The sequence below is a fragment of the Suncus etruscus genome, chromosome 8, assembly GCF_024139225.1.
Source record: "Suncus etruscus isolate mSunEtr1 chromosome 8, mSunEtr1.pri.cur, whole genome shotgun sequence".
NCBI lineage: Eukaryota > Metazoa > Chordata > Mammalia > Eulipotyphla > Soricidae > Suncus > Suncus etruscus.
The window spans coordinates 47,978,479-48,006,454 of record NC_064855.1 but is presented as its reverse complement, the minus strand read 5'-3'; the positions used below and the strand labels follow the sequence as shown (position 1 = coordinate 48,006,454).

General features: G+C 40.4%; 1 protein-coding gene across 1 annotated transcript in view; it reads right to left on the bottom strand.

Annotated features, from left to right (window-relative positions):
- Nucleotides 1-27,976, bottom strand: part of FRY (FRY microtubule binding protein) — a 344,446-nt gene that overhangs the window by 56,389 nt on the left and 260,081 nt on the right. Inside the window, 4 exon segments of the mRNA XM_049778737.1 lie at nucleotides 10,907-10,954; nucleotides 10,956-11,069; nucleotides 12,951-13,130; nucleotides 15,980-16,120. Of these exon segments, the coding sequence (XP_049634694.1) occupies nucleotides 10,907-10,954; nucleotides 10,956-11,069; nucleotides 12,951-13,130; nucleotides 15,980-16,120 (483 nt within the window).

Sequence of the window (27,976 nt, the reverse complement as noted above, 5' to 3'; positions counted from 1 at the left end):
GAAGTCTCAGAATTACTGATGAATATGAGTTAAAAAAAAGTAACCTGGTGGCCGGAGAAATAGCATAGAGGTAAGGCCTTGCATGCAGAAAGATGGTGGTTTGAATCCCGGCATCCCATATGGTCCCCCGAGCCTGCCAGGAGCAATTTCTGAGCCTAGAGCCAGGAGTAATCCCTGAGTGCTGCCAGGTGTGACCCAAAACCCAAGAAAATAAAAGTAACCAGTATCTGAAATATATTCCTGAAGATAGGATGGATAGTACAATAGGAAAAGAACACTCAAATGAAATGGACTTGGTTTAATCCCTAGCACTACACATGATCCCATGAACCCCACCAGGAATGAGTCTTGAACTCAGAGCCAGGAGTAAACCCTGAGCACCACTGGCTATGCCCTTTTCCCCACAAAAAGAAGAAAGGTTCCTGCTTTTTAGAACTGTTTTTCAGGAAACTTGGATAATTTCTTTCAAGTAATTTTTTCTCTTTAAAAAATTTTTTGGGCCACACTTGGTGGTGTTCAGGCTTATTCCTGGCTTTGTGCTCAGGGATCACTCTTGGTGGACTCAGGAACCAGTTGGAGTGGCAAGGACTGAGCCCAGTTCATCTATGTGCAAGGCAAGTGCCTTACCCAAGCACCTGTACTATCACTTTGGCCTGTGCTATTTCTCTTTTAATCTGATAAAGTGTTTGTGGGGATATCTAGGAATGTCAGCATCGAACATAGATTTTCTTGGGATGTGTATGTGCTTGTGCATGCATGTTTGAGTGTGTGTTTGCTTTTGACCACACCCTATGGCACTCGGGAGTTACTTCTGTACACAGAAATTGCTCCTGGAAGGCTTGGAAATCACATAGGATGCCAAAGATCAGATCCAGGTTAGTCACATGCAAGGCAAAAGCCCTACTTACTATTGCCATTTTTCCAGGCCCTAGATTTTTTTTCTTTATATGGCATCCCAAATGGTGCTCAAGAGGCCTAGTTCTCAGCTCACTGGGCTGTGAGTATAATGCAAGGGCCCTAGAATGTGATGTTTTTTTGGACCTTGCAGTGCTGGAGACATCTAGCATAGTTGATGATGCTTGAAGGGACTTCAAAGGCTGCACCTAGTGAAGCCGTGGGGAAATAGATGCCCAGAAATATGTTTAGGTCAGATGGCTGAGAGGTATATTAATTACTATAACTATAATTATACTATAACCTAGCTCTAGATTTTCTTTTTTATTTTTGTTTGTTCTTTTTGAGTCATACCCAGCAGTGTTCAGGGGTTATTTCTGGCTCTACGCTCAGAAATCACTCCTGGCAGGCTTGGGGGACCATATGGGATGCCAAGATTCAAACCACAGTCCGTCTGCATGCAAGGCAAACACCCTACCTCCATGCTATCTCTCCAGCCACCTAGATTTTCTTATTTTAAAATTAATTATTTAACAATTTTATTTTAGATGCTGTCATTTACAATACTATTAATTATAGTGTTGTATGTATACAGTGCTCCAGCACCAGAGTATTTGCTTCCCTCCTCCACTGGCCCAATGTTTCCGTCAGCACTATTCCCACCTATCTCCAATCCCACATTGGAAGCTTTCTACTGAAGACAGTTCTCAGTTTCTATTTCCATTAGACATTTAATATTTCATTATTATGTGTTTTTAAATATACTTTTAAATATAACTTAGTTCATTACATTCATCCTTCCAATTAAAAATTTTATTTTGTTTTTGTCCTTAAAATTTTAATTTTTGGTCCATACCCAGCGATGCTCAAGGCTTTCTCCTGGCTCTATGCTCAGGGCTCATTTGGAATGCTGGGAATTGAACTTGGGGCAACTGTGCTCAAGGCAACTGCCATATCCAATGTACTATTTCTCTGGTCCCCTTCTTTCCAAAATTTAAAAGAGATAGTCAATATGATATATTTTCATAGGATGATCATTATATGAAAGGCAGCAAAGATTCACTCAGAAATTCTTTATGTTTTAACAAATCATTTCACAGTCCCACAAAGAAATCAACATAGAGTAACTTTAAAGTTGGATTACACTTTTTCCTTTTTTTTTTGGCTTTATTGGCCACACCCATTGATGCTCAGAAATCGCTCTTGGCTTGAGGAACCATATGGGATGCCAGGGATCAAACCGTACTATAATTTTTTCTTCTCTTTCTCAACCCCCACTAACATCCCATGAAAATAGTGATTCCTTTGTTTAACAAGTCAGTGAACATTTACTGAATACCACCTGTGTTTCAGCAGGCTCTATTTCCAAGTTCCTTTTCCCTGGCTCATGAGAGGGATGATGATCCCTGGGGCACACACAAGGCTTTTCCTTGCCTAGAGAGATACTCTAATTTCCTATAACAATAGAGTCCCTATTTTGGGGTTGGAGGTATGTACTGGACCACACTTGTTGATTTTCAGGTCTTATTTCTGACTCTGTCTGTGTTCCAAGACCATCTGTAGTGCCAAAATTTGAACTAGGGACATTAGCATTAGCCCCCATTTTGCTGCTTTTTTTTTTTTTTAAACTTTTGGGAATGGTAGGCCTCTGCTTTTCTCATACCTTGAAGTAATACCTTTACCAGGGGAGATCTCTGTGCTTATGAACTTATTAGAGCTAAAGACCAGAAAACTCTGGAGCTTCCAGAGGTCAGAAGGAAGAGTTTTCCTGGGAATAAAATTAGCAGAGAGGAAAATAGTGTTCTGGCTTTGATAATGCAATGTGGGTCCGTGAGGAGAAAGTACATTTAAGAACAGAGTTCCTCATTTTATGGATTGGAATCCAATTGCACTCAATTCCAATATGTGAGAATAAGTTCCTTTTCCACTTAAGGTCATATGCCAACCAAAAAGCCCTGAATAATAAAGGATTTTCCTTGATAGTTCAATAGCGTCAATACTCTGATTTGCCCAATACTGTACGCTCTTTGAGGTAAAAATACATTAAGGGGGCTGAACTCTGCTGGAACTCAGATGCCAGCATCCCTATCTGCCTGTCTTCTATGCTGTGCTCCATTTTCGGCCTGATTTCATTCTGTGTGTGGCTCATCTGCTGACGGCTCGCCTCCCCTGGAGCCTTCCCTGGACGTGAGTCTACAAACCCGGAAAGGGTGGAGCCAGAGGAGCACGGCTGCTCCGCGGGCGTGCATATCATTTAGCCAATGAATACAACCACAACACGTAGAAAAACGACAATACAAGTGTGACAATGGGGAAACAATGCAGGCCAGCGCCAGAATAGAGAATGATGATGGCAACCCGGATGACTTGAACATGACCAACCAACTAGTCAGTCTCTCAGATTAGAGTTTAGAGTCACAATATGGAAGATGTTCAAAGAACTAAAAGAAAGTATAGAAGAGAACACTAATAAGAATCAAGAGAATATGAAGATAGAAATCAGAAAACTCCAAACTGAAATTTCAGGTCAAATAACAGGTCTGAAAAACTCAGTAGATGAATTGAAGAAAAACATGGTTGAGCTTCCCCATGGGTTAACAGCAGCTGAGGATAGAATTAGTACACTGGAAGATGAGATGAATAACAATTCTTTTTTTTTTTTTTTTTTTTTTTTAAATTTTTTTTTTATTTAAACACCTTGATTACATACATGATTGTGTTTGGGTTTCAGTCATAAAAGGAACACCACCCATCACCAGTGCAACATTCCCATCACCCAAGTCCCAAATCACCCTCCTCCCCACCCAACCCCCGCCTGTACCCTAAACAGGCTCTACATTTCCCTCATACATTCTCAATATTAGGACAGTTCAAAATGTAGTTATTTCTCTAACTAAACTCATCACTCTTTGTGGTGAGCTTCCTGAGGTGAGCTGGAACTTCCAGCTCTTTTCTCTTTTGTGTCTGAAAATTATTATTACAAGGGTGTCTTTCATTTTTCTTAAAACCCATAGATGAGTGAGACCATTCTGCGTTTTCTCTCTCTCTCTGACTTATTTCACTCAGCATAATAGATTCCATGTACATCCATGTATAGGAAAATTTCATGACTTCATCTCTCCTGACAGCTGCATAATATTCCATTGTGTATATGTACCACAGTTTCTTTAGCCATTCATCTGTTGAAGGGCATCTTGGTTGTTTCCAGAGTCTTGCTATGGTAAATAGAGCTGCAATGAATATAGGTGTAAGGAAGGGGTTTTTGTATTGTATTTTTGTGTTTCCTAGGGTATATTCCTAGGAGTGGTATAGCTGGATCGTATGGGAGCTCGATTTCCAGTTTTTGGAGGAATCTCCATATCGCTTTCCATAAAGGTTGAACTAGACAGCATTCCCACCAGCAGTGGATAAGAGTTCCTTTCTCTCCACATCCCCGCCAACACTGTTTATTCTCATTCTTTGTGATGTGTGCCATTCTCTGGGGTGTGAGGTGGTATCTCATCGTTGTTTTGATTTGCATCTCCCTGATGATTAGTGATGTGGAACATTTTTTCATGTGTCTTTTGGCCATGCGTATTTCTTCTTTGTCAAAGTGTCTGTTCATTTCTTCTCCCCATTTTTTGATGGGGTTAGATGTTTTCTTCTTGTAAAGTTCTGTCAGTGCCTTGTATATTTTGGAGATTAGCCCCTTATCTGATGGGTATTGGGTGAATAGTTTCTCCCACTCAGTGGGTGGCTCTTGTATCCTGGGCACTATTTCCTTTGAGGTGCAGAAGCTTCTCAGCTTAATATATTCCCATCTGTTAATCTCTGCTTTCACTTGCTTGGAGAGTGCAGTTTCCTCCTTGAAGATGCCTGTAATGTCCTGTAGTGTTTTGCCTATGTGCTGTTCTATATATCTTATGGTTTTGGGGCTGATATCGAGGTCTTTAATCCATTTGGATTTTACCTTTGTACATGATGTTAGCTGGGGTCTAAGTTTAATTTTTTGCAAGTGGCTATCCAATTGTGCCCAACCACTTGTTGAAGAGGCTTTCCCTGCTCCATTTAGGATTTCCTGCTCCTTTATCAAAAATTAGATGGTTGTATCTCTGGGGAACATTTTCTGAGTATTCAAGCCTATTCCACTGATCTGAGGACCTATCCTTATTCCAATACCATGCTGTTTTGATAACTGTTGCTTTGTAGTACAGTTTAAAGTTGGGAAAAGTAATTCCTCCCATATTCTTTTTCCCAATGATTGCTTTAGCTATTCGAGGGTGTTTATTGTTCCAAATGAAAATCAATGGCCTTTCTATACACCAACAGTAATAAAGAAGAAATGGACATTAAGAAAACAACCCCATTCACAATAGTACCACACAAACTCAAATATCTTGGAATCAACTTGACTAAATATGTGAAGGACCTATACAAAGAAAACTATAAAACTCTGCTCCAAGAAATAAGAGAGGACACACGGAAATGGAAACACATACCCTGCTCATGGATTGGCAGGATTAACATCATCAAAATGTCAATACTCCCCAAGGCATTATACAGATTTAATGTCATCCCTCTAAAGATACCCATGACATTCTTCAAAGAAGTGGATCAGACACTTTTGAAATTCATTTGGAGAGATGAATAACAATTCTATACAGCAGAAGAAACTGGAAAAAAGCCTGAAAGCAAATGATTAAATAATGGAAAAATTACTCAAAGAATGGGAACAGATGAAAATAGAAGTCTATGATAAGCTCAACAGAAACAAGTTAAGAATCATTGGAGTCCCAGAGATCCAGGAAGAAAATCTCCAGAAAAATCAACAGTCAAGAACATCATTAAAGACAAACTACCAGAGGTAAAGATACATGCGATCAATCCTGCATGCCCGAAGAGTACCAACTAAAAGAGACTCCAGAAAAAACACCACAAGGACACATTCTAGTCACAATGATGAATCCACAGATAGAAACAGAATTCTGAAATCAGCAAGATCAAAAAGAGAAATTACATTCAAGGGAACATCCTTGAGATTTACTGCAGACCTGTCACCAAGAAACACTCAAGGCCAGAAGGCAGTGGTGGGACATAGTGACAAAACTCAATGAAATAAACGCTTCGCCTAGAATACTGCACCCAGCAAAACTCATTTTCAGGTTTGAAGGAACAATACATAGCTTCACAGACAAACAACAGCTCAGAAACTTTTACAGACTCAAAACCATTCTAAAAGAAAAACTGACGGGCCTACGTTAAGACAAGACTAACCAAAAGACCACACCAAACTTCAATATAAAGATGTCACTAATTCCCAGGACAATTCTTTCTCTCAATGTCAATGGACTAAATGCACCAGGTTAAGAGACACAGAGTGGCTAAATGGATCAAAAACTCAATCCAACCTTCTGCTGCCTACAAGAAATGTACCTGAATAGTCAGAACAAACATAGACTCAAAAAAAAAAAAAAAAAAAAAAAAAAAAAAAAGGCTGGAGGAAACTCATCCAAGCAAACAACACCCATAAAAAAGCTGGAGTGGCCATGACTAATATCAGATGATGCAAACTTTATACTTAGGAAAGTGTAAAGGACAAAGATGGACATTTTGTATTAATCAAGGGATACGTAAAGCAGAAGAAAGCAATCTCCTAAACATATATGCAGCCGAGATGAGGGGCCAGCAAAATATTTAATACAATTGTTGACAAATCTGAAAAATAATATCAATAACAACACAATAATTGTTGGAAGACCTCAACACAGCATTGTCAACACTTGACAGGTCAACTAGACTGAAACCCAACAAGAATATACTAGACCTGAAAAGATAAATGGAAGAAAGGGCCTAGTTAGATATATACAGGACACTCCACCACCCCCGAAGCCCGGATACACATTCTTCTCTAATGTACGTGGGACATTCTCCAGGATAGACTACATGCTGGCACATAAAACATACCTCCATAATATCAAGAGGATAGAAATTTGCAGGGCTACCTTCGCTATCCACAAGGCCCTGAAATTATTTGTGAATTCCAAAGGGACACAGAAGAAAAACTTTAAATATCTGGAAGTTAAACAAGCCTAATACTGAATAACCAGTCTGTCCGAGATGAAATCAAAGAGGAAATCAAAACCTTCCTAGAAACAAATGACAGTGGAGACACAAACTATCAGAACTCTATGAAGCACAGCAAAAGCGGGTACTGAGAGGATAATTTATAGCTTTGCAAGGCACACATCAGGAAAGAAGGGGCATACCTGAATAGGCTTAATGATGCAGCTCATAGAATTAGAAGGTACTCAACAAATGGACTCAAAAATAGACAGAAGGAAATAACAAAGCTGAGAGCAGAATCAATGAAGTGGAAACCTGAAAAACAATTCAAAAGATCAACGAAAGCAGAAGTTGGTTCTTTGAAAAAATAAACAAGATTGATAGACCACTGGCAAAATTAACAAAGAAAGAGAGAGAGAGAGAAACTTGATATTAGGAATGAAAAAGGGAGAGATCACTAGTGATATGGTAGATATCCAAAGGGTGTAATCAGAAACTACTTTGAGAAATTCTATGCCACTAAAAATGAAAACCTGGAGAAATGGATAAATTCTTGGACTCTTATAATCTTCCACGGTTGAATGAAGAGGATGTAGCATATCTAAACACACCCAGTCACTACTGAGGAAATTAAACAGTAATCAAATGTCTGCCCCAAAACAAAAGTCCAGGCCCACATTTACTAATGAATCTCTTTCAAACCTTCAAGAGAACTTCTACCCCATCCTGGCAAGACCTCTTTCATGAAATCGAACAAATAGGAACACTTCCAAATAGCTTTTATGAAAATCAACATAACCTTGATACCTAAGCCAGACAGAGATGCTACCAAAAAGAAAACTTACAGAACCAATATCGCTGATGAATACAGATGTAAAGATCCTCAACAAAATCCTGGCAAAGAGGATTTAATTCCACATTAAAAAGATCATGCAATACGACCAAGTAGGTTTTATCCCAGGAATGCAAGGCTGGTTTAACATCCGTAAATCTGATCAACATAATACACAACATCAATAACAAGAAAAATAGAAATCACAATGATCATATCAATAGATGCAGAGAAAGCATTTGATAAGGTACAACACGCATTCTTGATCAAAACTCTCAACAAGATGGGAATGGAAGGAACCATTCTCAATATAGTTAAGGCCATCTACCACAAGCCAGAGGCAAATATTGTCCTCAATGGAGAAAACTGAAAAGCCTTTCCTCTAAATTCTGGCTCAAGACAAGGCTGTCCTCTCTTACCACTCCTATTCAACATAGCACTGGAAGTACTCGCTATAGCGATTAGGCAAGAAAAAGATATCAAGGGAATCCAGATAAGAAAGGAAGAAGTCAAACTCTCGCTATGTGCAGATGACATGATACTCTACCTAGAAAACCCTAAAGTCTCTATGAAAAACCTTCTAGAAACAATAGACTCATATAGCAAGGTGGCAGGCTACAAAATTAACACACAAAAATCAATGGCCTTTCTATACACCAATAGTAATAAGGAAGAAGATTGGACATTAAGAAAACAAACCCCATTCACAATAGTGCCACACAAATTCAAATATCTTGGAATCAACTTGACTAAGAATGTGAAGGACCTATACAAAGAAAACTATAAAACTCTGCTCCAAGAAATAAGAGAGGACACATGGAAATGGAAGCACATACCCCTGCTCATGGATTGGCAGGATTAACATCATTAAAATAGGCAATACTCCCCCAAAGCATTGTAAAGATTTAATGTGAGCCCTCTAAAGATACCCATGACATTCTTCAACAGAAGTGGAACATGCACTTTTGAAATTCATTTGGAACAATAAACACCCCTACATTAGGTAAAGCAATCATTGGGAAAAAATATGGGAGGAATTTACTTTCCCCAACTTTAAACTGTACTACAAAGCAGTAGTTATTAAAACAGCATGGTATTGGAATAAAGGACAGGGCCCTCAGATCAGTGGATAGGCCTTGAATACTCAGAGAATGTTCCCCGAGACATACAATCACCTAATTTTTTATAAAGGAGCAAGAATTCCTAAATGGAAGCAAAGAAAGCCTCTTTACAAGTGGTGTTAGCACAACTGGCTATCCACTTGCAAAAAATTGAACTTAGACCCCCAGCTAACATCATGTTACGAAGGTAAAATCCAAATGGATGAAAGACCTTGATATCAGACCCGAAACCATAAGATATATGGAACAACACGTAGGTAAAACACTCCAGGACATTGAGACTAAAGGCATCTTCAAAGAGAAAACTGTACTCTCCAAGCATAGTGAAAGCAGAGATTAACAGATGGGAATATATTAAACTGAGAAGCTTCCGCACCTCAAAAGGAAATAGCGCCCAGGATACAAGAGCCCCCCACTGAGTGGGAGAAACTATTCACCCCAATACCCATCAGATAAGGGGCTAATCTCCAAAATATACAAGGCACATGACAGAAATTTATAAGAAAAAAACATCTAATCCCATCAAGATATGGGGAAAAGAAATGGACAGACACTTTGACAAAGAAGTAATACAAATGACCAAAAGACACATGAAAAAATGCTCCACATCACTAATCATCAGGGAGATGCAAATCAAAACACTATGAGGTTACCACTTCAGACCCCAGAGATTGGCACACATCACAAAGAATGAGAACAAGCAGTTGTTGGACAGGATGTGGATAGAAAGGAACTCTTATCCCCTGCTGGTGGGAATGCCATCTAGTTCAATCTTCATGGACAGCAATATGGAGATTCCTCCAAAAACTGGAAATCGGAATTCCCATACGACCCAGCTATACCAGTCCTAGGAATATACCTAGGAACATAGAAATACAATACAAAAATCCCTTCCTACACCTATATTCATTGCAGCACTATTTACCATAGCAAGACTCTGGCAACAGCCAACATATCCTTCAACAGATGAATGGCTAAAGAAACTGTGGTACATATACACAATGGAATATTATGCAGCTGTCAGAGAGATGAAAGTCATGAAATTTCCTGTACATGGATGTACATGGAATCTATTATGCTGAGTGAAATAAGTCAGAGAGAGAGAAAAAGACATGGAATGGTTCTCACTCATCTATGGGTTTTAAGAAAAATGAAAGACATTCTTTCAATAATAACTTTCAGACACAAAAGAGAAAAGTGCTGGAAGTTACAGCTCACCTCATGAAGCTCACCACAAATAGGGGATGAGTTTAGTTAGAGAAATAACTACGTTTTGAAACTATCCTAATAATGAGAATGTACGAGGAAATAGGAAGGCTTGTTTAGAGTACCAGGTGGGGGTTGGGTGGGGAGGAGGGATATTTGGGACATTGGTGATGGGAATGTTGCACTGGTGATGGGTGGGTGTTCTTTAATGACTTAAACCCCATACACAATCATGTATGTAATAAAGTTGTTTAAATAAAAAAATTAAAATAAATACATTGGTGGCAACAAGTTTAGGGCAATTGGTTTGTTTGTTGCTGGACCCTAGCTCGGCCCCTTGTAACACATATGGTTTTCTGAGCACTGTTGGGTGTGGGCCCAACCCCACTGAAAGCAGAAATATAGAAAAGTTTCCATTCTACTGTGCTCTGCATTGCTCCACACTGTCTTGAAAACTGAATAGAGTGCAACTTGTAATAGTATATAAATGTCTTGCAATACTAAGGATGAGTGGCAGAGGAACTAAGAATGCCTGTAATTGTTTTTAATGACCCTCACATTTATGGGATGGTCATCTATAGGAGATTATTTTTCCTAAACCTTAGAGAGAACCAGGTCCAGTGGCTTGAAGAAACAAAGTATCCAAACTTCTATCAGTGTATGAGTTGTTCATAGACAAAAACTGTTTCCCTTGCAGCAGAAGTGTTGATAATTAGATGTAGAGCCTGCTTGGTGAAATTGGGACAGAAGAAACCCTAATCGCTAAGGTATTTTAAGTCCGTTCCTATCACCGGCGTCTAGGTTTCTGTACCTGAGAATACTGAGGCCTTTTCCAGCTCACAGGAACAAGAACATTGGAAGTTGGAGCCCGATGAGGTGGAGGATGCGCTTCTGGTCACAGCCATCACTCTGGGTTTCCCATCCCGCCCTGCAGAGTTCTGCAGCTCATCATAGCGCCTCCCAATGATTGGTGTCTTCAGGAAAAAGAAGGAAAAGACATACATTTTATTATCAATCGTTCCATGGAATTTCCTGTGCCCAGAAGTAAATAGCAATTAATTATTTGACTTAAAGGAGTTCAAAGCTATAAGTAGGCTCATTTACTGGCATTCAAATAAACACTCTAAATCACTTTACATCTTCAACATTCTCTCTGCCATTATTAGATCTGAAAACAAATCTAACAACTTGTTCTTAAGCATAGTTTTTTTTTGAGCCACATCTAGTGATCACAGTTTACTCAGAGTTCTGAGTTCTCAGTTCCTTGTGTACCTCATGTGCAAGGTAAGTATCATTCCCACTATATATCCATCCCCTTAAACATGATTCAGAAACCACCGAAGAAAGGAAGCAAAGCAGTCCAGAATGTCAATTGTCCATTTTCAGCCATGTCAAAATTTCTTATACTAAGAGATCCAAATTCAATCTCAACCTTAAATCGCTGATCTTTAAATGCATTCAATTATTTAAAATTGCATTTAAATGGTATCTTTTTAATTATTCAAAAATTGATATTGAGTATATACTTGGCCAAAAAGTTTAGACATTTTATTTCTGATGAGACGTTGAATATGATCACTTCATAGTGCAGCATCTTCTAAACTTTAGCTTTAGATAAGGAGTCTGTAACTAAGAGTGCAAAAATTGAATAGATTACTCTGTACTGCTTCTCAAAGTCCATCATTCTGGAGCAGGTAGGCTTTTGAATAGATAGATCAACTGAATTCAAAGAATAAAATGTCTACCCTCCAAAACATAAAAAAACCCATACAAATATAAAAAATTTATTTGGCATATAAAATATCACGATATAACTAAATATAATTTTAGAATATATATATCAGAAATATAATTTCTGATATCATAATGTAAGCAAAATATCTAAGTGCTAAAATGAGCAAATGTTTTTTGAGAAAAATCAAAGCTGGAATAAACTACTTTAAGTATGTTCCATACAAGCAGAAGTGATTTGCTTCATCATAGAATTTGTTAATTCAGCAGTATTGAATAATTAGGAAGCTATTATTTACCAGATAGCATAGTAGAGCCAGGTTACAAAGTGGATAGAGCCGAATTTCTGCTTATATTTTGGAATTATGAGCGCCATGGGTAAGAGAGATAGGAAAGCAAAATTTTTTTACATCATGAGCATGTTTCTCAATATATATTTTTTATTTTGGGCCACGCTCAATGATGCTCAGGGATTACTCCGAATCACACATGAAGGACTCTGGGGACCATAATGGAATGAATGTTGGAGGTTGAACCCAGATCAGTCACATGCAAGGAAAGTACCCTCCCACTGTGCTTTCACTCTAGTCCCACTTCTCAAACTTTTATGCATAAATCAGCAGATAATTTTGTCCTTCTTTACTTCTTAATTCCTTATACTGGCTAACTAGTAATCCCCAGCCCTCAAGTATTTCTCCCAGGTCCCATCTCCCTCACCAGCAGGCTCTTTTCCTGTAAATTTCAATTCTCCGATGCTCTGGTTGCCATTCTGGGAGATAGGCTGCAGATATAAAGGTAGGACTGGGCAATTGTCAGCTCAGTAATGAATGAAGGTCATAGCTTAAGCTGTTTAAGACCATTTCACTTTAAAGTCACCTTTTTTCAGAAGTCATTTTTATATAACGAAGGCTAGTTTCTATTTTTAAAAGCTGCCAACTGCGAGTCCCAGTGAAGCTGACGGTATGTTCTCTCTCAAGGATAAGACCTAATTTAGGCTTTAGACGTCTTCATTTAAAATAAATGTAAAATAACTCTCCATTTCTCCAGGCAACCACTTTAAGCTTTCTCTTACGCTTATATACCATGCATATCTATCCAAAAATTCACAGAAATGGTTAATATACCTCTGAAATATCAAAATGAAAGTCCAGGGTTTTTCCCAGGCAGTCTTTAGAAGCACTTGTCCATACCCGATGTATCTCTATCTTTGAGAGGTCGCTCTGTGGGTAGGAAGGCAAAACAAGGCTGGCAGATCGAGAAACTACCAACTTCAAGATATTCAGAGCTTCTCGCCAGTGTACACTCTAAAGAAAAGAGAACATGCCATGTTAGCAAGAATTTTACTTCTCAATATAAATTAACAATATATTCATATTATAATTTTATATTAATGTAACATAGAAATTAATGTATTTTATGATAGAATTTAATTTTATAATATTTAAAATATAGATGAACAAAAATATTACCTACAAAAATTTTTTTCTTTTTTTTTTTTCTTTTTTCTTTTTTTTTTTTTTTGAGCCACACTTGGCGGTGCTCAGGGGTTACTGCTGGCTGTTTGCTCAGAAATAGCTCCTGGCAGGCACGGGGGACCATATGGGACACTGGGATTCGAACCAACCACCTTAGGTCCTGGATCGGCTGCTTGCAAGGCAAACACCGCTGTGCTATCTCTCCGGGCCCTACAAAAATTTTTTTATAACTCTTCAGGATTCACTGGAGTAAACCTAGGAAGTTATGGGATAGGTAAATGGCAAACTACATAAATAGATAATTTCACTGATCGTTATCCTTAAGGACATTATCATTATCCTTTACCCTAACTGCCTGCATTCACCACTTTCTACCATGGATTGGTCCTCCTGGCCCTCACTTCTATTTTCTCTGAATATTATCACTATACTGTCTTTTATTTTTGACTCATCACAAATGAGTGACATTATTCTATGTCTATTCCTGTTCCTCATTCACTCAGCATAATACTCTCCATATCCACCTACCCATGTATAAGAAAATTTCATGACTTCATTTTTTCCTAACATCTGTATAGTATTTCATTGTGCAGATGTACCATAGTTTCTTTATCCACTCATCTGTACTCAGGCACCTAGGTTGTTTCTAGATTCTGGCCATTGTAAAAGTGCTTTGACAAAGACAAGAATGCAGAGGGCTTTGCTGCATGGTGTTCTTGGGTTCTTAGGGTAGATCCTTAGGAATGTTAACTCTATTTTCCAAGGACAAATTTTGTCCATATTCAAATAAATCAAATTTCAGATCAACAAGCCTTTTTGAATAATGAAACACCCTCTTCATTTCAATAATATCACAATATCAAACTAAATAAAAATTTCCCTTTGTATCTCATGGTAGGGACTACTCATTCTTTACCAACTTCTGTTCATTTCTAGTTTTCCTCTCTCTCTTTCTACTTCTTTTGCCTTTTGGACCCCATTTCCATCCTGGGTATATAATTTCTACCCTCAGACCTCTTTATTCCTCCCTCTGTATCTTCCTCATGATCTAATATAGATATTAGGAGACATTCTGTTCTCAAAATTTTGCTCCCACCCCACCAATAAATTTTTCTTTCTAGTACTCAATTGAATCTTTCATGGACCACTGCCTAGGTCATATCAATGCCTATTTTACCTTGCAGTTTCTTACTAAAGATCATCATAGCTACTCTAGCTATGGTTATATTTTTATTTTTATTTTTGTTTTTTTTGGGACACACCCATTTGATGCTCAGGGGTTACTCCTGGCTAAGTGCTTAGAAATTACCCCTGGCTTGGGGGGACCATACGGGATGCTGGGGGATTGAACCCCGGTCCTTCCTTGGCTAGCACTTGCATGGCAGACACCTTACCTCTAGCGCCACCTCACCAGCCTCTATGGTTATATTTTTAGAATTTGTCAGACCATCCCACTTCTATGCTTAAACATCTTAACCACTTTCTATGGTACACAGGACCAAGCTAATCTATGAACATGGCTCCTGGGCTATCCTTGCAGCTCCCCAAACTAGTGGAACTTTCTTAGCTTTTATGGCTTTACTCATGTTATACCTTCATTCTGGAACGACTCATCTCCCCTTCTTGGCTTATCAAATGCCTGCTCTTTCAGTAAGACTCATTTTGTTTAAATACATTAACCTTTCTGAAAACACCCAGGAATTTTAAGGACTTCTCTCCAAAAATATTGAACACCAAGGAACTGATTTGATTAAAATGACCAATATTTTCCTAGGCTTTGGCATAAAAGCATAAGATATAAAATATATATCTATTACTGCTAAATTCTGCACAAATGAGGTCCTGCTCTAAATGTATTAAACTACCAAATACCAGAAAAGCCCATTTTCCTGAGAGAGAACAAATAGCCTAATAAAACAATGAAGTATGGCATGCAATTGAAAAACATGTGATTTGACCCTCCCTCATTTTGGGGGGGGGGTAAATACAAAGCTCCAGAAAACCCAACATTTGCCTTGAGTTCTCCATCTTGCCTGTTTTGTTGGAGGCTATTTAAAGTATACTTACGCAAGTATCTGAACTTAAGTTTCTTCAATTTTGACTTCTGAGTTAATACTACACATGCTGTAACATCTACTCTAGAATGTGACATTGTAAGTTCTCTGTTCTCTCTTCTTTGAAGGCAGATCCTGAAAATATGTTCTGCTTGGTATCTTCTGGCTAGCTGAGTGCATTTAACACCTGATCTGTCAGCAGCAAGAGGTGGAAATATCTTCTCTAACAGTTCAAAAATGCCCAATATTTTGCTCCTGCTTTACATGTTCTTGAGCCCTTGCAAAAGCATATGAGGATTATGAATAAAAGAATGCATGGCCTGATACCTATATCAGTTTGTAGGCAAATATACACTGCAAAACTTCAGTCTTTGGTGATTAACTATGAACCTGGTTTATAAGTGAAGTATTTTGGGGCTGGAGAGATAGCATGGAGGTAAGACGTTTGCCTTTCATGCAGGAGGTCATCGGTTCAAATCCCAGCATCCCATATGGTCCCCCCGTGCCTGCCAGGAGCAATTTCTGAGCCTGGAGCCAGGAATAACCCCTGAGCACTGCCGGGTGTGACCCAAAAACCACAAAAAAAAAAAAAAAATAAGTGAAGTATTTTACTGAAGTACTCACTTGCACATATTTTTCAATGATCTTCAGAACTTCCACATTAAACTGCTTTACTGGAACCACTGAAAGGTCCATGTAGCTGAGCAGACTGTAGATCACCTGAAGCAGGGGCTGCTGCATACTGGGAAGCCCCTTTTCCAGCAACTATAAAGGGCAAGGCAGAGAGTCAGAGGGAGCAAACTTCTACAGAGAAGCATCAGTGTTACCCTACACCTTTATGCCTTAATAGGGAAAAAGAAAATCTACTAATAAAGAAATGAAAATGTCATCAAAGGCAAAGTGGGTAGGTTTGAATATATAAAGATAACATTAACATCATGTAATGGAACAAAAGAAATACAACAAAAAGCATTAACTACAAATTAACCAAAGATAATGTACCATTCATAAAATTGCTAGACATTAGAAATGAATAACAGTATTGGTGAGAATATGATCAATATTTTTATATATTAATGGAACTTAACTTTCAGTAATTATTTTAAACTTAGAGATAAGCATTAAGATTTGTCTATGTGACATATAACATGCACACATACCCAAACTAGAAAAGTCCAACTATAAGAAATTTAGATGCAAGCACTAGGAAAATGTGATTAATTATATAAATTATGTAGTGAAAAATTATACAGTAATATAATAATATTTTTAGATATAGTAAGAGTATAGTATAGTATTTTTAGTATAGTAAAAGTAATGTAAATTGAGAGGAAATTTTTATTATTTTAAAAATTTGGGGGGATGCTATGGTTTACAAATTGTTATTAGTAGGATTTCATACATGAACTATTCCACTATTCCAGCACCACACCTTCTGGCTATATGCCCACTTCCTTCTACCATTGTCCCAGAGTCCCTAGCCCACACTCTTCCCCTATGGTAAGTTTTTTTTTTTTTTTTGCCATACCCGGTGACGCTCAGGGATTACTCCTGGGTATGCACTAAGAAATCGCTCCTGGTGAATGACTCGGGTTGGACAGACTGGTATGCCTGGAACCCAGAGTCGGCCTTATGCCAATAAACTTCTGGGGTGAGGCCTTTTTGTAATCAGGTCAAGGATTTTTTTCTCATTTTCCCCATTTTTCTGGACCTATGCAAACAATGGCGATTGCCACTATCACACCTTTACTATATATTTTTTACTTTTATCCTTTAAGGAAAAAAATACAACTTACTGAACTTAAAAACAAATAACTGTAGTAGAATGCCTGTCTCGAATACAGGCAGGGGATGGGAAGGGTGGAGGGGGTAATGTTACACTGGTGAAAGGGGTGTTCTGGTTATGACTGTAACCCAGCTATGATCATGTTACTTAAATACAAAATATATTAAAAAAAAAAAAGAAATCGCTCCTGGCTTGGGGGACCATATGGGACCTCTGTGCTGTTTTTCTTTTTTGTTTTTGGATCACACCTGGCTGAGCTCAGGGGTTGCTCCTGGCTATCTGCTCAGAAATCGCTCCTGGCAGACACGGGGGACCAAATGGGATGCTGGGATTCGAACCACCTTTGGTCCTAGGTTGGCTGTTTACAAGGCAAACGCCCCACTGCTGTGCTTTCTCTCCGGCCCCATCTATCCATTTCTTTAGCCATGTTCAAGCGTATGGTTCAGTGATTTTAAGTACACCATACACTATTATAACTGTCTTTCCTCTCTCCCCTCCCTCCCTCCCTTCTTTCATTCATTCCTTCCCTCCCCCCAGCCACTCAGGGAACCATGGAAAGCACTTGTCCTTGGACCAATCTCTCCATTCCAATCTAATATTTTTTGGGGGGAAAGAGGAGGCTGCCACACTTGGTGGTTCTCAGGACTTATTCCAGGCATTGGGCTCAGTTATCACTCCTGATAAATAATCCTTCTCTCCCTCCCTCCCACACCTATAGTGCTCAGAGGTTACTCCTGTCTCTGCTTAAGAAGTTACTTCTGGTGGGCACAGAGTCAATATGGGGTACAAGATAAAGAACCCAGATTAGCTAAGTGAAAGGCAAATACCCTATCTGCTATACTGTTGCTCCAGATCTGAGCTAGCACATTTTTCATATCTCATCAATATTGTAGCATGTTTCACCATTTCATATCCTTTTGTTTCTCTGACAATGCCTAGTGGTGCTCAGGGTAGCTCTAAGTGGTGCTTGGTGGACCATTTGGTACTGAGGATCAAACCTGGGGTTCCCTCATATAAAGCATGTACTCTCATTTTTGAAATCTACCTGCTTCTGCACCTCATTTCTTTTTAAATAAATATATAAAAATAAACACCATTTTATTATATTTGGTACCATACTCTATTTGTAATTTTGAAATCTCATGCCTAGTGATCTAAACACATGTGCCTCCCCATACTCTCATGACTTTTGTGTGTTTTTGAGCTAGTTGAGTGGTACTTAAGAGCTAGTCCAAGCTGGGTGCTTGGGAGTCACTTGGTGGGCTTAGGGACATGTGGTATCAGGGACTGAACCCTGCCAGAACTTCCATATGCAAAGCATGTACTCAGTTCTTTGAGCAATCTTTCTGGCTTCTCACCTTGTTTTATGAAGGTATTTTTTTCAGGGGGGGTTTGGGTCACACCTGGCAGCACTCAGGGGTTACTCTTGGCTCTACACTCAAAAATAGCTGCTGGCAGGCTTGGGGAACCATATGGGATGCCGGGATCTGAACCACCATCCTTCTGCATGCAAGGCAAACATGATATCTACCTCCATGATATCTCTCTGGCCCTTATGAAAGCATTTTTTAATGCTTCATTAATCAAGTATTTGCTTTCATTATCCTAGTATGTCTGTGTTGAGGCATATATTGCTTGCTTAGTAATTCTTGTGGAGACAGATATAAATAAGGTGATATCAAAAGCAGTCAAGTATTTATGAGAGGTTCTTTAAAATGTTAGGAATGGAGGTATGGAAAGAAAAATGAATCTGAACTGCTCCTGGTCTGAATACAGACTAGTTATTGCTGATACATTATGTAAATCAAAGAATGAGTGATAAATACTGAAAATTGATGCATTCACCCTCTGCAGTGAGGCTTTCAGTTTTGTGGAACCTTAAGAAATTGATTTATTTCTTATTCTGTCTGCACCCTGAATTGTTGACATAACTAAGATAAGAGTTATAATTAATTATTTTAATAATTTCTGAAAAGAAACATGCATAACTTTAGAGGAAAAGTAGCACCAACATTGCTAAAGCAGGATAGATAGACGTTATCATCATTCATCTCAGAGAATTCTTTTTTTTTTTCAGGCCACACCCATTTGGTGCTCAGGGGTTATTCCTGGCTAAGCACGGGGAATTGAACCATGGTCCTGATCCTTGGCTAGCGCTTGCAAGGCAGACACCTTACCTCTAGCGCCACCTTGCCAGCCCCTCAGAGAATTCTTTTTTTTTTTTTTTTTTTTAGTAACAATATCACCAATTTTATTATTTTTTTTTTTAATTTTTTTTTTATTTAAACACCTTGATTACATACATGATTGTGTTTGGGTTTCAGTCATAAAAGGAACACCACCCATCACCAGTGCAACATTCCCATCACCCAAGTCCCAAATCACCCTCCTCCCCACCCAACCCCCGCCTGTACCCTAAACAGGCTCTACATTTCCCTCATACATTCTCAATATTAGGACAGTTCAAAATGTAGTTATTTCTCTAACTAAACTCATCACTCTTTGTGGTGAGCTTCCTGAGGTGAGCTGGAACTTCCAGCTCTTTTCTCTTTTGTGTCTGAAAATTATTATTACAAGGGTGTCTTTCATTTTTCTTAAAACCCATAGATGAGTGAGACCATTCTGCGTTTTTCTCTCTCTCTCTGACTTATTTCACTCAGCATAATAGATTCCATGTACATCCATGTATAGGAAAATTTCATGACTTCATCTCTCCTGACAGCTGCATAATATTCCATTGTGTATATGTACCACAGTTTCTTTAGCCATTCATCTGTTGAAGGGCATCTTGGTTGTTTCCAGAGTCTTGCTATGGTAAATAGAGCTGCAATGAATATAGGTGTAAGGAAGGGGTTTTTGTATTGTATTTTTGTGTTCCTAGGGTATATTCCTAGGAGTGGTATAGCTGGATCGTATGGGAGCTCGATTTCCAGTTTTTGGAGGAATCTCCATATCGCTTTCCATAAAGGTTGAACTAGACAGCATTCCCACCAGCAGTGGATAAGAGTTCCTTTCTCTCCACATCCCCACCAACACTGTTTATTCTCATTCTTTGTGATGTGTGCCATTCTCTGGGGTGTGAGGTGGTATCTCATCGTTGTTTTGATTTGCATCTCCCTGATGATTAGTGATGTGGAACATTTTTTCATGTGTCTTTTGGCCATGCGTATTTCTTCTTTGTCAAAGTGTCTGTTCATTTCTTCTCCCCATTTTTTGATGGGGTTAGATGTTTTTTTCTTGTAAAGTTCTGTCAGTGCCTTGTATATTTTGGAGATTAGCCCCTTATCTGATGGGTATTGGGTGAATAGTTTCTCCCACTCAGTGGGTGGCTCTTGTATCCTGGGCACTATTTCCTTTGAGGTGCAGAAGCTTCTCAGCTTAATATATTCCCATCTGTTAATCTCTGCTTTCACTTGCTTGGAGAGTGCAGTTTCCTCCTTGAAGATGCCTGTAATGTCCTGTAGTGTTTTGCCTATGTGCTGTTCTATATATCTTATGGTTTTGGGGCTGATATCGAGGTCTTTAATCCATTTGGATTTTACCTTTGTACATGATGTTAGCTGGGGGTCTAAGTTTAATTTTTTGCAAGTGGCTATCCAATTGTGCCAACACCACTTGTTGAAGAGGCTTTCCCTGCTCCATTTAGGATTTCCTGCTCCTTTATCAAAAATTAGATGGTTGTATCTCTGGGGAACATTTTCTGAGTATTCAAGCCTATTCCACTGATCTGAGGACCTATCCTTATTCCAATACCATGCTGTTTTGATAACTGTTGCTTTGTAGTACAGTTTAAAGTTGGGAAAAGTAATTCCTCCCATATTCTTTTTCCCAATGATTGCTTTAGCTATTCGAGGGTGTTTATTGTTCCAAATGAATTTCAAAAGTGTCTGATCCACTTCTTTGAAGAATGTCATGGGTATCTTTAGAGGGATGGCATTAAATCTGTATAATGCCTTGGGGAGTATTGACATTTTGATGATGTTAATCCTGCCAATCCATGAGCAGGGTATGTGTTTCCATTTCCGTGTGTCCTCTCTTATTTCTTGGAGCAGAGTTTTATAGTTTTCTTTGTATAGGTCCTTCACATATTTAGTCAAGTTGATTCCAAGATATTTGAGTTTGTGTGGTACTATTGTGAATGGGGTTGTTTTCTTAATGTCCATTTCTTCTTTATTACTGTTGGTGTATAGAAAGGCCATTGATTTTTGTGTGTTAATTTTGTAGCCTGCCACCTTGCTATATGAGTCTATTGTTTCTAGAAGCTTTTTGATAGAGTCTTTAGGGTTTTCTAAGTAGAGTATCATGTCATCTGCAAACAGTGAGAGCTTGACTTCTTCCTTTCCTATCTGGATTCCCTTGATATCCTTTTCTTGCCTAATCGCTATAGCAAGTACTTCCAGTGCTATGTTGAATAGGAGTGGTGAGAGAGGACAGCCTTGTCTTGTGCCAGAATTTAGAGGGAAGGCTTTCAGTTTTTCTCCATTGAGGATAATATTTGCCACTGGCTTGTGGTAGATGGCCTTCACTATATTGAGAAAGGTTCCCTCCATTCCCATCTTGCTGAGAGTTTTGATCAAGAATGGGTGTTGGACCTTATCAAATGCTTTCTCTGCATCTATTGATATGATCATGTGGTTTTTATTTTTCTTGTTATTGATGTTGTGTATTATGTTGATAGATTTACGGATGTTAAACCAGCCTTGCATTCCTGGGATGAAACCTACTTGATCGTAGTGGATGATCTTCTTAATGAGGCATTGAATCCTATTTGCCAGGATTTTGTTGAGGATCTTTGCATCTGCATTCATCAGTGATATTGGTCTGTAATTTTCTTTTTTGGTAGCGTCTCTGTCTGGTTTAGGTATCAAGGTGATGTTGGCTTCATAAAAGCTATTTGGAAGTGTTTCTGTTTGTTCAATTTCATGAAAGAGTCTTGCCAAGATTGGCAGTAGTTCCTCTTGGAAAGTTTGATAGAATTCATTAGTGAATCCATCTGGACCTGGGCTTTTGTTTTTCGGCAGACATTTGATTACTGTTTTAATTTCATCAATGGTGATGGGGGTGTTTAGATATGCTACATCCTCTTCCTTCAACCGTGGAAGATTATAAGAGTCCAAGAATTTATCCATTTCTTCCAGGTTCTCATTTTTAGTGGCGTAGAGTTTTTCAAAGTAGTTTCTGATTACCCTTTGAATCTCTGTCATATCAGTAGTGATCTCTCCTTTTTCATTCCTGATACGAGTTATCAAGTTTCTCTCTCTCTCTTTCTTTGTTAGGTTTGCCAGTGGTCTATCAATCTTGTTTATTTTTTCAAAGAACCAACTTCTGCTTTCGTTGATCTTTCGGATTGTTTTTTGAGTTTCCACTTCGTTGATTTCTGCTCTCAGCTTTGTTATTTCCTTCTGTCTTCCTGTTCTTGGGTCCTTTTGTTGAGCATTTTCTAGTTCTATTAGCTGTGTCATTAAGCTACTCAGGTAAGCTCCTTCTTCCTTCCTGATGTGTGCTTGCAAAGCTATAAATTTTCCTCTCAGTACTGCTTTTGCTGTGTCCCATAAGTTCTGATAGTTTGTGTCTTTATTGTCATTTGTTTCCAGGAACCTTTTTAATTCCTCCTTGATTTCATCTCGGACCCACTGGTTATTGAGCATGAGGCTGTTTAACTTCCAGGTGTTAAAGTGTTTCTTCTGAGTCCCTTTGGAGTTCACAAATAATTTCAGAGCCTTGTGGTCAGCGAAGGTAATCTGCAAAATTTCTATCCTCTTGATCTTATGGAGGTATGTTTTATGTGCCAGCATGTAGTCTATCCTGGAGAATGTCCCATGTACATTGGAGAAGAATGTGTATCCAGGTTTCTGGGGATGGAGTGTCCTATATATATCCACTAGGCCTCTTTCTTCCATTTCTCTCCTCAGGTCTAGTATATTCTTGTTGGGTTTCAGTCTGGTTGACCTGTCCAGTGTTGACAAAGCCGTGTTTAGGTCCCCCACAATTATTGTGTTGTTGTTGATATTATTTTTCAGATTTGTCAGCAGTTGTATTAAATATTTTGCTGGCCCCTCATTCGGTGCATATATGTTTAGGAGAGTGAATTCTTCCTGCTCTACGTACCCCTTGATTAATATAAAATGTCCGTCTTTGTCCCTTACAACCTTCCTGAGTATAAAGTTTGCATTATCTGATATTAGTATGGCCACTCCAGCTTTTTTATGGGTGTTGTTTGCTTGGATAACTTTTCTCCAGCCTTTTATTTATTTATTTTTTTTTTTGTGGTTTTTGGGTCACACCCGGCAGTGCTCAGGGGTTATTCCTGGCTCCAGGCTCAGAAATTGCTCCTGGCAGGCACGGGAGGACCATATATGGGACGCCGGGATTCGAACCGATGACCTCCTGCATGAGAGGCAAACGCCTTACCTCCATGCTATCTCTCCGGCCCCCAGCCTTTTATTTTGAGTCTATGTTTGTTCTGACTATTCAGGTGCGTTTCTTGTAGGCAGCAGAAGGTTGGATTGAGTTTTTTGATCCATTTAGCCACTCTGTGTCTCTTAACTGGTGCATTTAGTCCATTGACGTTGAGAGAAAGAATTGTCCTGGGATTTAACGCCATCTTTATTTCAAAATTTGGTGTGTCTTTTGGGTAGTCTTGTCTTAGATTAGGTCTTTCAGTTTTTCTCTTAAGACTGGTTTTGTGTCTGTGAAGTTTCTGAGCTGTTTTTTGTCTGTGAAACCATGTATTCTTCCATCAAACCGGAAAGTGAGTTTTGCTGGGTATAGTATTCTGGGTGAAGCATTCATTTCATTCAGTCTTGTCACAATATCCCACCACTGCTTTCTGGCATTGAGCGTTTCTGGTGACAGGTCTGCTGTAAATCTCAGGGAAGCTTGCTTGAACATGATTTCCCCTTTTGATCTTGCTGTTTTCAGAATTCTGTCTCTATCTGTGGGATTTGTCATTGTGACTAGGATGTGTCTTGGGGTGGTTTTTCTGGGGTCTCTTTTGGTTGGTACTCTTCGGGCATGCAGGATTTGATCACATATATTCTTTAGCTCTGGAAGTTTCTCTTTAATGATGTTCTTGACCATTGATTCTTCCTGGAAATTTTCTTCCTGGGTCTCTGGGACTCCAATGATTCTTAAGTTGTTTCTGTTGATCTTATCATAGACTTCTATTTTCGTCTGTTTCCATTCTTTGACTAATTTTTCCATTGTCTGCTCATTTGCTTTAAGTTTTTTGTCCAATCTCTCCTGCTGTATGGAATTGTTATGTATCTCATCTTCCACAGCACCAAGTCTATTCTCAGCTTCTGATACCCTGTCCCAGAGCTTATCCATTTTGTCATTCACTTCGTTTACTGAGTTTTTCAGGCCTGTTAGTTGACATGTTATTTCAGTTTGGAGTTTTGTCATTTCTGCCTTCATATTTTCTTGGTTCTTATTAGTGTTCTGTTCAACTCGATCCATGGTTTCTTGGAGTCTGTTGAGCACCTTCCATATTGCTAGTCTAAAGTCCTTATCTGAGAGGTTGATTAGTTGTTCAGTCATTATCTGGTCCTCAGAATTGTCATCTTCATTCTCTATGTCTGATGCTGGCCTGCGCTGTTTCCCCATTGTCACATTTGTATTGTGGGTTTTTCTACGTGTTGTAGTGGTATTCATTGTCTATATGATGTAGGCAGCACACTCCTCTGGCTCCTCCCTTTCTGGATGGGCTGACTTGCCTCTAAGGGAGGGGAGTCCTCCGTGGATGAAGCCTCACACTGGGTCAAATCTTAGGCCCGAGCATGTAACAGAGAAGACAGTCCAGAGAGAAATGTTTGTTTCTGTGATATAGCGCCGTTCTTAGTGTGATTTTTCCTTCTTGTTGCAATGGAGTTCTTTCCTTAGAAAGAGTGCACGGCCGCGTAGCGAAGCGGAGCGGCCGTGCTCCTCTGAGCCTCTTTTTGCCCCACTCGCAAGAGTTTCACGCAAGAGGACAGTAGACAGACATAGACAGGTCACACTCACAGTCTTTCACAGCTGAGCCCCACTGGGCCGGTGTACTTTCGCGGATTTTCCCCGCCTGGTGTCACACACAGGGAGCCAGCTTTTGCAAAGGATAGCCGGTTTTTATGCTCTGAAGTCCCTCCCTGAAAATGGCGTCTGGGCGAGCTAGGTTTCTGGAGGCTCTTTTTGCCCCACTCGCAAGAGTTTCACGCAAGAGGACAGTAGACAGACATAGACAGGTCACACTCACAGTCTTTCACAGCTGAGCCCCACTGGGCCGGTGTACTTTCGCGGATTTTCCCCGCCTGGTGTCACACACAGGGAGCCAGCTTTTGCAAAGGATAGCCGGTTTTTATGCTCTGAAGTCCCTCCCTGAAAATGGCGTCTGGGCGAGCGAGGTTTCTGGAGGCTCTTTTTGCCCCACTCGCAAGAGTTTCACGCAAGAGGACAGTAGACAGACATAGACAGGTCACACTCACAGTCTTTCACAGCTGAGCCCCACTGGGCCGGTGTACTTTCGCGGATTTTCCCCGCCTGGTGTCACACACAGGGAGCCAGCTTTTGCAAAGGATAGCCGGTTTTTATGCTCTGAAGTCCCTCCCTGAAAATGGCGTCTGGGCGAGCTAGGTTTCTGGAGGCTCTTTTTGCCCCACTCGCAAGAGTTTCACGCAAGAGGACAGTAGACAGACATAGACAGGTCACACTCACAGTCTTTCACAGCTGAGCCCCACTGGGCCGGTGTACTTTCGCGGATTTTCCCCGCCTGGTGTCACACACAGGGAGCCAGCTTTTGCAAAGGTTAGCCGGTTTTTATGCTCTGAAGTCCCTCCCTGAAAATGGCGTCTGGGCGAGTTAGGTTTCTGGAGGCTCTTTTTGCCCCACTCGCAAGAGTTTCACGCAAGAGGACAGTAGACAGACATAGACAGGTCACACTCACAGTCTTTCACAGCTGAGCCCCACTGGGCCGGTGTACTTTCGCGGATTTTCCCCGCCTGGTGTCACACACAGGGAGCCAGCTTTTGCAAAGGATAGCCGGTTTTTATGCTCTGAAGTCCCTCCCTGAAAATGGCGTCTGGGCGAGCTAGGTTTCTGGAGGCTCTTTTTGCCCCACTCGCAAGAGTTTCACGCAAGAGGACAGTAGACAGACATAGACAGGTCACACTCACAGTCTTTCACAGCTGAGCCCCACTGGGCCGGTGTACTTTCGCGGATTTTCCCCGCCTGGTGTCACACACAGGGAGCCAGCTTTTGCAAAGGATAGCCGGTTTTTATGCTCTGAAGTCCCTCCCTGAAAATGGCGTCTGGGCGAGCTAGGTTTCTGGAGGCTCTTTTTGCCCCACTCGCAAGAGTTTCACGCAAGAGGACAGTAGACAGACATAGACAGGTCACACTCACAGTCTTTCACAGCTGAGCCCCACTGGGCTGGTGTACTTTCGCGGATTTTCCCCGCCTGGTGTCACACACAGGGAGCCAGCTTTTGCAAAGGATAGCCGGTTTTTATGCTCTGAAGTCCCTCCCTGAAAATGGCGTCTGGGCGAGCTAGGTTTCTGGAGGCTCTTTTTGCCCCACTCGCAAGAGTTTCACGCAAGAGGACAGTAGACAGACATAGACAGGTCACACTCACAGTCTTTCACAGCTGAGCCCCACTGGGCCGGTGTACTTTCGCGGATTTTCCCCGCCTGGTGTCACACACAGGGAGCCAGCTTTTGCAAAGGATAGCCGGTTTTTATGCTCTGAAGTCCCTCCCTGAAAATGGCGTCTGGGCGAGCTAGGTTTCTGGAGGCTCTTTTTGCCCCACTCGCAAGAGTTTCACGCAAGAGGACAGTAGACAGACATAGACAGGTCACACTCACAGTCTTTCACAGCTGAGCCCCACTGGGCTGGTGTACTTTCGCGGATTTTCCCCGCCTGGTGTCACACACAGGGAGCCAGCTTTTGCAAAGGATAGCCGGTTTTTATGCTCTGAAGTCCCTCCCTGAAAATGGCGTCTGGGCGAGCTAGGTTTCTGGAGGCTCTTTTTGCCCCACTCGCAAGAGTTTCACGCAAGAGGACAGTAGACAGACATAGACAGGTCACACTCACAGTCTTTCACAGCTGAGCCCCACTGGGCCGGTGTACTTTCGCGGATTTTCCCCGCCTGGTGTCACACACAGGGAGCCAGCTTTTGCAAAGGATAGCCGGTTTTTATGCTCTGAAGTCCCTCCCTGAAAATGGCGTCTGGGCGAGCTAGGTTTCTGGAGGCTCTTTTTGCCCCACTCGCAAGAGTTTCACGCAAGAGGACAGTAGACAGACATAGACAGGTCACACTCACAGTCTTTCACAGCTGAGCCCCACTGGGCTGGTGTACTTTCGCGGATTTTCCCCGCCTGGTGTCACACACAGGGAGCCAGCTTTTGCAAAGGATAGCCGGTTTTTATGCTCTGAAGTCCCTCCCTGAAAATGGCGTCTGGGCGAGCGAGGTTTCTGGAGGCTCTTTTTGCCCCACTCGCAAGAGTTTCACGCAAGAGGACAGTAGACAGACATAGACAGGTCACACTCACAGTCTTTCACAGCTGAGCCCCACTGGGCCGGTGTACTTTCGCGGATTTTCCCCGCCTGGTGTCACACACAGGGAGCCAGCTTTTGCAAAGGATAGCCGGTTTTTATGCTCTGAAGTCCCTCCCTGAAAATGGCATCTGGGCGAGCTAGGTTTCTGGAGGCTCTTTTTGCCCTCAGAGAATTCTTAATCTTATACTTAAGCTTGTTGAGGTTAAGAGGTGCTAAAGGGTACATTCATAGTACTGACTCAATATGTTGTATATTTTCATTATAAATGTACACCAAAGTTCAAACAGAGGTTTGTAAAGAATATGCTA